The sequence below is a fragment of the Tachypleus tridentatus genome, chromosome 13 (genome assembly GCF_004210375.1).
Source record: "Tachypleus tridentatus isolate NWPU-2018 chromosome 13, ASM421037v1, whole genome shotgun sequence".
Taxonomy (NCBI): Eukaryota; Metazoa; Arthropoda; class Merostomata; order Xiphosura; family Limulidae; genus Tachypleus; species Tachypleus tridentatus.
In genome coordinates, this window is record NC_134837.1 from 151,199,195 (window position 1) to 151,214,055 (window position 14,861).

General features: G+C 34.1%; 1 protein-coding gene across 5 annotated transcripts in view; it reads left to right on the plus strand.

Annotated features, from left to right (window-relative positions):
- The window catches only part of LOC143238933 (uncharacterized), an 89,928-nt gene that overhangs the window by 49,568 nt on the left and 25,499 nt on the right, over positions 1 to 14,861 (plus strand). For all 5 annotated transcript variants that reach the window (XM_076479589.1, XM_076479586.1, XM_076479587.1 and 2 more), the window contains exons 3-7: positions 687 to 822; positions 1,207 to 1,340; positions 2,903 to 3,113; positions 9,090 to 9,235; positions 12,044 to 12,275. In XM_076479589.1, coding sequence (XP_076335704.1) covers positions 687 to 822; positions 1,207 to 1,340; positions 2,903 to 3,113; positions 9,090 to 9,235; positions 12,044 to 12,275 — 859 coding nt within the window. The remainder of the gene's footprint in view (positions 1 to 686; positions 823 to 1,206; positions 1,341 to 2,902; positions 3,114 to 9,089; positions 9,236 to 12,043; positions 12,276 to 14,861) is intronic.

Below are 14,861 nucleotides of genomic sequence, written 5' to 3' on the forward strand. Positions count from 1 at the left end.
ACCCTGTTCCTATAAAAAATAAATTGAAAACTTATCAGATATTTAATATTTCACCTCTTAGAGGAATAAAATTTTGTATAGTTTTCTTTAATTATAAGGGCTATATTTTGTTTAATGTTTCCAGAATCTCACTCACTCCAGATTAATAAGAAACGATAACACATTTTATACTGCTGTTATTAGGGCCCGGCATGGCCTGGTGGGTTAAGGCGTTCGACTCGTAATCTGAAGGTCGCGGATTCGAATCCCCGTCGCACCAAACATGCTTGCTCTTTCAGCCGTGGGGCGTTGTAATGTTACGGTCAATCTTACTATTCGTTGTTAAAAGAGTAGCCCAAAATTTGGCGGTGGGTGGTGATGACTAGCTGCCTTCCCTCTAGTCTTACTCTGCTAAATTAGGGACGGCTAGCGCAGATAGCCCTCGTGTAGCTTTGCGCGAAATTCAAAAAAAGAAACTACTATTATTTTTTTCATTCAGTAAGCTATCTTTACATGTTATTATTAATAATGCTAATGACTCATGCAGTACAGCTGTTTTTGTTTTATAGTTGAATATACTTTAGATTTTCCTTTCATGTTTTTGTATATTTATCTTGGTGTCTTAATAAAAATATAATTAGTCAATTAAAAATTATCGTTTTGTTCTCTTTTGATCTCCTAATTGTCTTGTGTTTTATTTAATTTAGTTAGAAAGATCCAATCAAACTCATGTCTTTCTTACCAATACGGATCTCAGTACAGAAGGTCTGTACGAATGTGAAGTGTCTACAGAAGCGCCATCTTACAGAACAGTGCAGGTGGATAAAACATTGAAAATGTATGGTAAGGTTCATTTAACTGCCTAGTAAGTGTGATATATCTTAAGTGATAAATATAGTACACTTGACTCAAATCAACATATCTATCCATAAGAGGGATTAACCACTAAAACAAGTTGAAATAACTTCCATTTGTGGCTTGTAAGTTTTTGTTGTAACCATTCTGCAACATCAATAACGATTTAAACTAATTTTCTTGCTTTTATTTTAAAAACAAATGTTCTTTATAAATTTTGATTACTTGGAATTGATTATTTTCTAAATATTTTAAATATATAGTGATTTTAATTTATTCAATATAATTTGAAATTAAAGACGTATATATGTATTTAAATATATTTAAGAAGAATATAAAGTAATCTGAAATACGTTTTCTTCCTCATCATAGCTTTGCCCCAAGAACCTCCTGATATTGAAGGCAATCAACCAGTTTATCAGATTGGCGAAGTTGTGAATGTCACATGTTTTTCAAAACCTTCGAAACCAGTCTCTAATCTAACGTGGTATATCAACGGGAAAGAGGTAGGGTTTGAGAAAAATTTGTAGGGAAAAATAAAGATTTATCTTGACTTTCTAAACTATTTTAACTTTTTAGTAAAAATAATAAAATAAAAATGTCGTTAAATTAGAAACAATATAAAATATTAAAATGAGAATAAACCAGGACTGTTGCAACAGACGTTTCAGGGGAAATAGGACCTAATTGAAAAGTTAGAAGAAACACTATGACGAAAGATAAACTTCAGACATTTTGGAATTTATAAGTTTCATCAACACTAAGTTCCAGAAATATTGGCAAGAATATTGAATAAAATATATTGTACTCCGACAGAATGAATCAATGAATCAAGTGAATAAATCATATATATATATAGAGAGAAAACTGGGGAAAATAATTAAGATATTTTGTTATTTTATGAACTTCTTCGAGAATTTTTTTCAAAGGTTTGGTTTTGTTTGTTTTGAATTTCGCGAAAACCTACTCGAGGGCTGTCTGCACTAGCCGTCCCTAATTTAGCAGTGTAAGACTAGAGGGAAGGCAGCTGTTCATCACCACCAATCGTCAACTCTTGGGCTACTCTTTTAACAACGAATAGTGGAATTGACCGTCACATTATAACACTCCCACGGCTGAAAGGGCGAGCATGTTTGGTGTCACGGGGATTCGAATCCGCAACCCTCAGATTACGAGTCGAGTGCCTGAACCACCTGGTCATGCCGGGCCTTTATGAAGGAAGTTTGTTTTTGATGTAAGTAACAATTGTAGGCCTCAGCAAGACGTGGGATAATGGCTGTAACATTCATGGTCCGTAGACAGGTTTTAATATAAGATTGGATACAATAAAAAAGTGAACTTAAGTATGTAAGGATATAACAGCACTTTCGGCAAATTTTTTATTGTTGTTTTTTACAGTTCTGGACTTAATTCTCTGCGATCAACAAAATGCAGTTAAATCTCATCTGGCGCTCATGTAAATAGCAAAATATCACGATTAAAATAAGGACTGTTTAAAAGAACTGGAGTCGTTATTCAGGGTTAACAGTTCATTTGAAATCAGTAAATATTCTTTGATCGCAATATGGTGCTTTAATTATTCTAAGATTTAAATATGAACATCATTAATTAAAATAAGTACAGAAGAAGCTCAGAATTTTTTTAGTGGACGGCTAGCGCAGATATCCCTCGTGCTGCTTGGCGCGAAATACAAAAACAAACAAACAGTTAAGCATACTATTTTTCTTTTAATTAAGTTTTTTTTGTCAGCTTTCTTTAAAAGTGTAACGTTCAAACGTTTATCAAGGGGTACTTATTTTGTCTGTTAAAATCTGTTTAGGTTTATGTTACAACTAATTATGCACATAAAATGACAAACAGTGCAAGCAGAAATGATTGTAAGAAAACTAAATTCGACAGTTTCAGCCCCTATTGTTATATTGTTATTATTATATCACTAAGAAATATTTATTTTGTGATTGTGAACTTAAACTCAAGTAAATTAAATATTTTAAAGTGCATGGGACAAAGTAAACAGTTACAGATCTTGAAATGTTTGCAATTGTTTGTTTTTTGTTGTTGTTTTCAGGCAAAGCCATCATACATAACTCCTTATCCTGTTCAAGAATATCTTAATGGGTTAAAAACAACTGCCCTAGGCCTAACATTTATTGTTACCTACAACCACTTCAGTTATGGTGTTATGGGGCTGCGCTGCACAGCTTCCGTGACGCAAGAGTACTCTACTCACAGCAAAGAACTAATTATAGGAGAAAGTATAAAAACAGACAACTTTCAGTGTAAGTCATTTTATCAAGAACCTTTCTACATTCTTCCAAATAAGTGCTTGCGTGACTCACATCTTAAAATGTTCGAGAACGCGAGGAATCACCTGTCGCAAAAACATGCAGCTGACAAGACTTGAGTGACGAATCAGCTCTTAGTTTATATAAAGCAGTTTATGACTAGTCCTTTAGCTAAGATATTTTTACCACTAATGGAACAACGTAGGAAAAAAAATATTATTTGTATAGAAGTTAGAGTAATGCGATCAACAGTTTCAAATGAAACTAAAAGTAACGGTGATAAAGTCTACACAAAATATCTTTATATAACTATGCACGTAGCACACAAATATTAAAAGATAACCATTATTTTGTCTTGTTGATTTTTATATATGATTTTGATACAGCAAAGATATATCAAATAAAATAAATATTTATACACTGCTAGCCAAAATCTTAAGGCCAATGAACGTAAAGAAAAAATATGCATTTTGCGTTCTTAAACTCAACCACTTATTTGAATAGAGCTTTGAAAGATGAAAATAAGAAAAGGGAAAATAAAAATAAAAACTTTTTTAGCATTTAATAGGGAAAATGTGAACACTATGAAATTAGCCTAAATACTAGCTGATCAAAAGTTTAAAACGATACCAAAAAGAAGTCCTAAACAAGAGAGAATAGGTCTCTTGTTGAGACCCAACAAGAGGTCTCAGTAGTGATTTGCACGGCCGTCATTGCAAATAACTTCATACATTCGCTTTGGCGTGGTTGATATAAGCGTTTGCAGAAGGCTGGCTGGAATGTTATTCCAAGTGGTGAAGAAGGCTTCACGAAGATCATGCACTGTTTGAAATTGACGTCCATTTTATAGCCTCCCTTTCCATCGACCCCCAAACATTTTCAATGGGGTTCAGTTCGGGCGAACACGCTGGATGGTCCAAAACAGTGGTTCTTAACCTTGTTGGAGGTATTGACCCCCTGAAGTTTCGTACTTGCATTCACTGAACCCTTCGTAATTGGAAAAATAAAATATGATTTTTTTCAAATTCAAAACATAAGTAGATATTTTATTAGTGCACAAAATGAACCATGCATCAGTTGCACACAATATCACTGTACTCAAAGAACAAAACCAATAAAACATGAATTTCACACAAAAACAAAAACATAACTCAATGAATATTTACTGCAAAGCAATGTAACTTTTGCTGTTGCCTTTCAGAGACAAGTTCAGAAATGCGCGGCTTCACCTTGGCAATTGCCACTATAGCATCATTTTCGTAAAAAAGTATGTTCCTCATCCTCGTTTTTATGTCTACCATCCTCGAAAAGGATTACTCGCAAAGATACGTTGTAACAAACGGTATGAGTATCTCAAGGGCTTTCTTAGCAATAAGAGCGTACGCTATGATTTGGTGACATCAAAACGTTGAGAGCGTTGTTGTTCTGAAAAGTTGCTGTTTAACCTGGCTCTGCTGAAGTTCAATGGCTGTGTCACCCATGCTGGATATGACTCTCTGGTGGAAAAGTATCCGTCAAGAGACTTTGCGAGCTCATCTAAGCGCATGGCAATTGCTTGCTTTAGTTCCCCGTGTACAGAAATGTCTCCGATTTCAGACACATCTTCGATCTTACTTACACAGTCGTGCAGCAGGGGAAAGTTTGCGAAGTTATTATTCTCTGTTCGTCGTTTCCATAACGGTAGCTTTTTTAAAAAAGCTTCAGGTTTTCTTCCGCTTCGATGATGTTGACTCTACCGTCCTGCATCTGTTGGTTGAGATAATTCAGAGCATTGAAGATATCGGCCATGCACGCCAAAATGAGAATGAACTCAGATTTTTCAAAGCAATCTGTATGACAATGTTGCTGCTCTCGCAAAAACAAAACTAATTCTACACGTATGGCAAAAACACGATTCAGCACCTTTCCCGGGATAACCACCAAACGTTAGAATGGTATAGAAGTACCTCGAATTAATAGCCCATTTCATTACACAGCTCTTTGAAGATGTGGTGCTTCAGGGCACTATTTTGCACAAAGTTTACACATTCCACTACAATTTTTAATACTTCTGCCAGTTTAGAAGACAAAGTTTTTATTGCCAACACATGCCTGTGCAGAACACAGTGCGTTACAATGATGTGTGGTGCATCGGCTTTCACCAGCGCACCAAAACCAGAGTTTCGTCCCAGCATGACTGGAGCTTCGTCCGAACAAACTGCAGAAACCATATCCCACGAAAGATTGTTGTCTCTGAAGAAGTCATATACACGTTTCTTCACGTCCGCTACCTTAGTTGTTGTTGTAAGAGGCTTAGAAAATAAAAAAATCTTCTTTTATCTCGTCGTTCTTCACATAGCGCACGAATACAACAAGCTGGCTTAGATTGGAAACGTCGGTGGTCTCGTCGAGTTGAAGGCTGAATTTTGCTGCACTTGAAATCAGATCTGCAACTACTTGAGCCAAGATGTCATTGCTCATGTCATCTATTGATGGTATCATTTGAAAGAGAAATTTGAGATAACTTACTTTCAGCAGCTTTTCCCAAAATTATATTCGTCATCTTCAACGCAGCTGGTTTTACGAGTGCTTCACCAATGTTGTGTGGTTTGCTCTGCTTTGCAATCAAGTACACAACTTCGTACGATGCTGTGAGGATCGGTTTGTCGATGGGTACAAAGCCGAGAATAAGCAAAGTAACCTTTTCATCGAACCTGGCTCTCTTTACTTTGAATTCAGCAAGCGTTGTATTCTTGTATTTCCCATCTCCATGCAGCTTTAGGGAGTGTTTTCTTAGTTTTGCCGGTACTAGACTAGAATTGCTCAACTTGGCATTGCAAATCATGCATTGAGGACGCTGACTCCCATCATGTTACGTTATACACATGAATCCATATTGAACGTATTCGTCCGATCACTTTCTGTTTTTGCTCGACATAGTTAGTATGAAGGGATTGAAAGATTAGAAAAAAAATCTTAAATTACGCATGATTACAACAGTCACAAGTCGACTGCTAAGCACACGAAGTTCCCTGCGCACAGATATTAAAGCCAAGTGATGTGACGTGATTAGCCGCAGCCAATGATGGCCAAGTGGAACGGACACACACACACATGTCTTGACCTCCGTCGAACTCCTGAGACTGACTCACCAAACCCCTGGGGTTCGACTGAACTCAGGTTAAGAACCACTGGTCCAAAACAATCGCGTTATTTGCCATGAAAAAGTCCTTTGTCCTGCGGGCATTGTGGATTGCAGCGTTGTCCTGCTGAAAGATCCAGTCATTTCCACACAAGCGAGGGCCTTCAGTCAATAAGGATGCTCTCTCCAACATGCTAATGTAGCCAGCTGCTGTTTGACGCCCCTGTATAACCTGAAGCTCCATTGTTCCATGGAAGGAGAAAGCACCCCAGATCATGATGGAACCTCCTCCACTGTGTCGTGTAGAAAATGTCTCTGGTGGGATCTCCTTATCATGCCAGTAACGTTGGTAGCCATCTGGACTATCCAAGTTAAATTTTTTCTCATCAGAGAATAGAACCTTTTTCCACTTTTCTACGTCCCATGTTTGCTGCTTCTCAGAAAAGTTTAACCGAGCTGTTTCGTGGTGTGGAGGAAGGCGTGGCCTTTGAAGACAATTACGGTTTTTAAAGCCTTTCTCTTATTGTTCTTGAGCTGTATTCTTCGTCCGTATATGCCTTAACCTGATTGGCTGGTGTCTTGCCGGACAACCCGTCGAATCCTCCTGCTTAACGCCGGCGAAATTTTCTTGAGCTTGTCACTTGAACTTCTTGTTCCCGTATCCCTCAAGGAATTTTAAGATATTTGCAACAGCAGTTTTACTACGTCAAAGTGATGGAACGTGGAGAGAGATCTTGCTTTTGCAGCTCGACAATTCTGCCACGTTCAAACACTGTGAATTTTTTAGCATTTATCATGTGTTTACCCAATGTAACACAGGAGATGTCAGTGGGTGATGTTGACAACGCTAATGCTTGAACACAAATGACTAAATTTTGTTACGTGTTTACCGATTAATGCTTCGTTTTAGTATGGTCTTAAACTTTTGACCAGCTAGTATTTAGGCTAATTTCATAGTGTTCAAATTTTCCCTATTAAATGCTAAATTTTTTTTTTTATTTTTCCCTTTTCTTGTTTTCATTTTTCAAAGTTCTACTCAAATAAGATTGAGTTTAACAACTAAAAATGCATATTTTTTGTTTGTTAATACGCCTTAATATTTTGGCCAGCAGTGTATGTATGAAACTTTATATTATTTACTTCAGTGTTTTTCATATGTTGTCTTATAGTTTAGTTCTAAGACTATTAACCTATATATTTCAAGCTTTCTAATCAACTAGGTAAAGTGTAGTCACATATGAATCGAAATGGTTCAAGGGTTGTTTCATTTTTGCTTCCATAAGAATTCGTTTTCTTTTTAAACGAGCAAATAGAACTTGAAGTGCATTTCTACTTTTAAATGTTAAGTTATAAAGTAGCAGTTTGTTAAAAATCTCTAAAACACATTAGTACACAAATATTTGAAAATGGTATTGTGTAATATAAAGTACTGGATATAATTATGAAAATAAGCACATAATATATATTCAGAAGTACAAGAAAAGACAAGAAGTACATACAAGAAAAGAAATAAGTTGTAAATACACTAGTATTTTGTACATCTTTTGCTTTACACAAAACGTTATACCTTGTTTTTGTACTGTTGTACAGTTTCTTAATGTATAATACGAAATAATGTCCATATGTCTTTTACTGCTTCCTACAATTCAGAGATGTTGATCACCTGTTGAACTTATTGATTCTTACGTAAGCCTATACATTCTAAAAACATTTCATATCAGGGCCTTTCGTAATTCAAGCCATGGTGTCCTGTATGTTACATCACCGTCAATATATCGTTTTACAACATTTGCAGTGTGCTTAAAATTACTGTCCTGCTGTAAGAAAACCCCGCTCGATGAGTCATGCTCTTGACGAAATGTCGTTACAGGTCAAAATCTTCCTGTGGTTGTCAGCAGTCAGTGTGCCATCAGTTATGTATAGATCTCTATTTAAATTTTAAAAAGTATTTGCTTATATATTAAAATACTGACATAATTAGAATTATATTGTGAACATTAAAAATTATTTTCTAAAACCTATTGATGGGAATGGAAATAATCAATGTTACTTACTTGGACATTTTTATATCTTATATAGATGGACTATATAAGACCTTGCTATAGTGTGGTTTTGCTGTCTCTTCTATTGTTGTATAATATTTAGTTATTATATTTCTTTTTTTTCTTGCTGTAACAAGTGAGCGAAAACCTTCCCACTTCTGGTTTCAGACAGCAAAAGGTAGTAAAGATGAGGATCTTTGTGGACTTGAACACCCACATCTGCTCCTTTCCCTATTGCTGTTTTCAATGAAGCATGCGAGTCACATGAAATTGAGGTTAAATCGGGTTGAGGGTATTTCGTTCAAAATTTGTTTGAGGTATCAAACAAACAGGGCACATTACGTAATGCCTCCTCACCTTATAGTTTGTGCTCCGGTGTTAAACTTTTGTTTTATGGCTGAGATCTTTTTTTCTTCACCAAGAAATGAAATATAGCTACACAAATACATATATATATATATATAACTTTGACTTTTAACTATGTATCTTATCTATAGCTGCTACACTTGCTTATAAAGTTCCCTTGGTTCTCTGCAGCTCAACGATAAAATAAGGGCTTGTAACGCTACAATTAAAAAGTTTGAATCCTGTAATGGATACGTCAAAGATAGATCATCGTGCAGCTTTATGTTTAATAGCATAATAACAGTAATGCTTCTTTGGTTATTGCAATGCGATTCCATGAAACATATTATGTAAAAGTTTTAGTTTATTGGTTAGTAGTTGCAGTCCAGGTTTGACTCCTACACCTATTTCCTAAAGTAGTTGTTTTTTCTCAGCAAATATAATTTTTTCCTTTATCTTTAGCATCAAACGTCGTTGTCCAAGATATTGCACCGCAAATTACTGGAGATAAAGAGAACTACGCTGTAGGGAACGTTGTAGATTTGAATTGTTCTTCTTCGCGGTTTACGAAGTCTCTCAGACTTTCATGGTCTATCAATGGAAAAGAGGTAAAAGATATTATTTATCCTACTTATTTGGATTTTATTAAAGGTGCTAGTTTCGCAAATTATGTTAAACCCCAGTATAATGAATTGAAACGTAGAAAAGGATAGAATATCATAAGCTCACATGAACCTGAGTCCGTATAAAATATATTAGAAACTCATAAATCCACTTTATTCAGATAATATTGGGAATTTTGAACTTTCCCTTTTTTATGGTTTGATGTTTGCAAAGAAACTATGTCAGTTCATCCGAGGTATGAAAAATACATTCACAATAAGGTTCCTATAATTCTTGCTGCTTCAACTAAACAGGAAAAACAGACTCACATGTGGAAATTATTTATAACAGTCATACTGCGTAAGTTACTTTCAGTAGAATAGACTACAGAAGTCGAGAACCTTATATTAAAACGATTTTCATTTTAAAAATCAATATTTCACGTGACAAGCACTGCTGATATATAGTCGCAATGAAACAAAATGTGTCATAACTTCATTTTGACATCGCTTGACATTACGTAGGTAGTATAATGCCACCGAAATTTGACCACTTTTCTAAAGGTATGTAACAGCCCTTTTCGACGCAAAATATTCGTATACTCAGACCATTTAAATGTGTTCAGATCGGGAGTTTCAGATTTCCAAGACAGACATAATTATTATACATAATAGCTTTGAAACTAAAGGAATATGATCATTTTGAGGTATCAGAACCATCCAGAAAGAGACCCACAACAAGTTATATTCGTACTAGGGTAAAAAAAAATTGGCATCTTATAAAAGTGAAATCTCACGAACAGTAAGATGAGTAAAGGCTGTGTAATTACCCGAAGCAACAGTACATAACAGGATCTCCGTATAGAAAAATCGATGCAAAATGTGTGTAGACAAGTTGCTACCACAACATATTTAATCAACCATGAACTAATATCAACCAACTCGTCTGCAGATATCTGTGCGATTGGACTATTAAAACGGTTGTTGGTATTTTTTCATCCTCGAATGCTAGATCACTTATGGAGAGCAAACTGGGATGAAGGATGCTGCATAAAGCATGACACTCTTATGTAAAAGATATTGTCTTTTAAGACTATTTTCAAGATGCACAGCCGTCAGACAGAACATAATTGAACGTAACGAGGCTCCAAAGTCGTTTTAACATAACGTACACAACCTCTATATTTCCCAAAAAAAAACCTTGTCACCCAACGTTACTAATTCATCCAGTAAAACTTCATAATTTTGACATGAATATTTTTCCTAGGAAATATCCTTATTTTTTACTTGAGATTATGCGTTAAAAAGTATAACGCAGGAATATTTTGAGGAGTTACATTTAAGACTGTATTCCGGCTACATTAACGCAAAAATACAAATAATATTTTAATTTCTCTCTAGGTGTAAATATTTTACTAGAATATGGTAGAACCAACTTTGTTTTCCGTACAATATAAACATTAATCATGGTATTTCCCCAAACTATTCAAATATTGAATAAAGTGTTAGTTAATAATTGCAATATTTATGTCAAGGTGTGTCCATTAATAGATCCTAGAAATGATAAGATGATCGATCATCAAAAGATTTCTCTTTTATAGTTGCATACACCGATATGTAACCTCCATTATAAAGACAATGCCGTAAAATCTGTAATAAGCTGCTTTAAACTTTATTTTTTTAGTTTTACAAATTTAATTCATGCAATTATACGGATTAAAACCTGAATTATTACTACTTTATGATGCGATTTTTAAGGAAAATATAAATGTGCTAAAGCCACACCAAATCTCATTTTCAGAATATATTTCCTAATAGAATGCAAACAAGTTAAACTGATTGCCATTTATGGCTAAAGTATGGCTACTATTCTTTCAACTTTTATTTTTCTCAGTTTATCTTTATTTAGAAAGTTATTGTATTTTGAAATATTCTGCTATCTGTCCTCTATATTTATAGGGCCGGCATGGCCAAGCGTGTTAAGGCGTTCGAGTCGTAATCCCAGGGTCGCTGGTTCGAATCCCACACATACCAAACATGCTTGCCCTTTCAGCAGATGGGGCGTTCTAATGTGACGGTCAATCCCACCATTCGTTGGTAAAAGAGTAGCTCAAGAGTTGACGATGGGTTGTGATGACCAACTGTCATCCCTCTAGTCTTACACTGCTAAATTAGGGACGGCTAGCGCAGATAGCCCTCGAGTAGCTTTGCACGAAATTAAAAAACAAACGATATTTATATATTTTTTGTGTTTTTTTATTCTCTTTCCGGAAATCGTTGATGCTTATCTACATAATTTCAGGTTTTTTTGCTTATCTATAAATGTCTGTTTATAGCTATGTTACTTGTTTATTTTCTTTTTCTTTCTACGTTCATATTTTTTGAAAAGCTCTTCTTTCAGAACATTTGGTTATTTTCTGTCTTGCATAATTTGGGCTTTGTAGAACTCGCGTTTTAAAAATTCGACATTTACTATAACATTAAAAAATCCTGCTGTATAAAGATCTACATTGCCCATATATGTTTCTTTTATTTTATATCATTCAAATATTAATAAAAAATGTTTAATCTCGAATTATTATACACGTAATACTTGATTTTGCAATATTTTTTTAAATTATTTTGCGAGTTTTCATAAAATTTATAGAATTTTGTGAATTACGATAATAAAGTAGAAGGTTCATCGAAACTGACAATTTATCAGCGAAGGTGAATTCTTTGAGAATCGGAATTCGAACCTTATTAATGTATTTATACTTTATAAGTAGCTATATTGGGGGATCATTGATTTAATATTTTTATTTTTCTTAAAAGGCCAACATTTCCTACCTCGTCAAATACCCAAATGTTCTTCAGGAAGATAACAGTGTGTTTTCTCAATTAGGCCTGAGGTTTTTACTCACACAGAAACATTTACATGGTGATGGCCTTAAACTCAGGTGCACTGGTACCGTTGCTAAGGTGATTGACACGAGCAGTAAGGAAATATTTATTGGAGGGTATCAACAAACATCTGGTCTTCATGACGTTGGGAACTTAGAAGCAGGTATTATCTAACAGTAATCAATAAAATATCTACCTTTGGATAATAAATGCTATAAACAGTAAACTGATGCTGTCTTTCATGTTTAGCAACTCATTCAAAATTAACTTATTATTGTGACGTCAAAATATTTATTCATACACGTGAGAGGGTAACGAGCTGAGAACTTTCCAGCTTAGTTGAACTTAATATAAGCAACACATAGGAGATAAAAGCATTTTGAAAGATGTTCATATGACCACAAGTATACTCTGGTGTGAAATAAGTTAAATATAGATCATTGTACAAATGTATCTCGGAACGGCTGGTATGGGAATTGACACTTTTATTGATAAGGAGAGAACAACGTTTCGACCTTCCTACGTCATCTTTAGGAATGTCGAAACGTTGCTCTCTCCTTATCAATAAAAGTGTTAATACCCATACCAGCCGTTTTGAGGTACATTTTTATTTCAAGTGGGTTTCTCGTCATCAAGAGATCATTGTACATCCATTAACATCTTCAAGTAGTAATTTAAAAATAAATTGATGACTTTCTGATAATTCTGAAGAAATTTTATAGAAATCGATATGTTTACTTAAAGTGATTTAATAATATTAGTTGATTTTTAAAATAATATTAATGTAGATTAATTAAAACTTATAGTATGGATAAAAATAGTTTTGTTTAGAAATTTGTAGCTAATTCTCCAAATTTATTTGTGATAAACTATTTGTATATTTGTCGGAAATGTTTATCAGTGATTTGAAATTATAATCCAGTGTGTATTTGTTTTTGATTATTCTTCAATAATACATGAAAACGAAGTGCTATGTTGTAAGCAGCTTTCATATGATATTATGTCTAAAGTGGATAACAAACATGATAAACCATCTCGTAAAACATTTTACTATTTATAGAAATAGATAAATTTCTTAACCTTAGTTCAAACAGGAATCTAATTTTGCTTTTCCCACATTTTGGGCCATATCTTGGTGATCTCTAACCCTTTAGTCAATAACGTATAAATACTTATGAATGGCATTTTAAGTTCAATGAAATTTTACAAAATTGTTTCTATAAATAATTTTAACAACTTTTTTGTATTTCTGTAGTAATCTGATAAAAGATTTATGATGAATAATATTTTATTAAGCCTTAGTTCATTACAATACCAAACCTGTTAATTTTTTTTTCAGTCTGTGATGTTTTATTTTAAACTTTGTACGCATAGTTGTTTTGTAGCATATTTCGGTTTAGCGAATCGCTTATTTAATACTCCTTAAAACATTGTGGAGTACTTTATTAAATTTAGCATTTTTACAGACGTATTATACTTTAGGATGGTAATTATTCTAATGGCAGCACTGGTGTCTTAATGAAACGGTTAAACTGATTCACTGGATCAATTTGGTCTTTACTATTCATTGGCGTGAACGTTATGAAATTTCGACTTGTTTCATTCTGAGCAAAGCTAATATCATTACACTGAATTTGAATAAGTGTATTTGTCAAATGATTCAATTTCCTTCTACTTTTTCTAAGGCTTACCATGAAAAGTAGTTTAAAATAATATTTTATGAGATCGTACTTCATCACAATGCACAGGAAATTGCCCATAATTTTAAGTAATGTTAGGAGACTCTTCTTTCTGAGATTTATTAATAACCAATAGACGTTACAGTGCCCCAAAGAAACTGGCATATCACTTTGCTAAGAATAAAAACTATTAAATCTCATTAGCGGTTAAGTATTTTTTATCAACATTAAGTACATGACGTTTATTATAAACGTTATTAAACTTATGATCGTTTCAAAATACAGAGTTAACAAAATAAAAAGGTTATAATAGTTATTACCGCATGTTTAAAAAACATTAAACAAGTACTTGATCACTTGGTAGATTCTTTATTATATCAATTTAAAATTTTGATAAACATTAAGTAGCCTATTTTTTAGTAGAGTGTTACAGTTTTGCTAAAATCATGGGGATCTGTGCATTTCTTGCTCTAGAAATTAGATATACATGCAATATCAAGTTTGGACACACAGATCACAAAGTAATTCTTGCCAAACGCCATGCCAGAAAATGTACAGTTACGACAGAAAGTGTTCGTACCCCTGCGTCGTGAGTAGTTTTTTCCTCATAGCTTAAAAAGTATCACTATTAAGATAATGAAAGTAAAGTATATTATAAATATTATACTAACACACATCTACATAATTTTTTATTTAAATTCAACGACAAATAAACTGTTTATAAACAAATAATCAAACATAGTAGGGGCAGAAAGTGTTCGTGCGTCTACTTTAATGGTCAGTTGTGTAGCTTTTCAGGTGAATTACTTGGCGCAATCTCTTTTCATAGCTCTCCATGATCATTTGACAGTACTCGATTGGTATTTTCTTCCATTTTTCTTTACATAAGGCGTCCGACTCTTGCAAGTTTTTCGGATGACGCTGATGAACCCTGGTCTTCAATTCATGCCAAAGGTTTTCAATTGGGTTGAGATCGGGTGACTGCGATGACCACACCAGAACGCTTATATGGTTCCTCTGCAACCAGGATTGCACATATTTCGATGTGTGTTTAGGGTCATTGTCGTGCT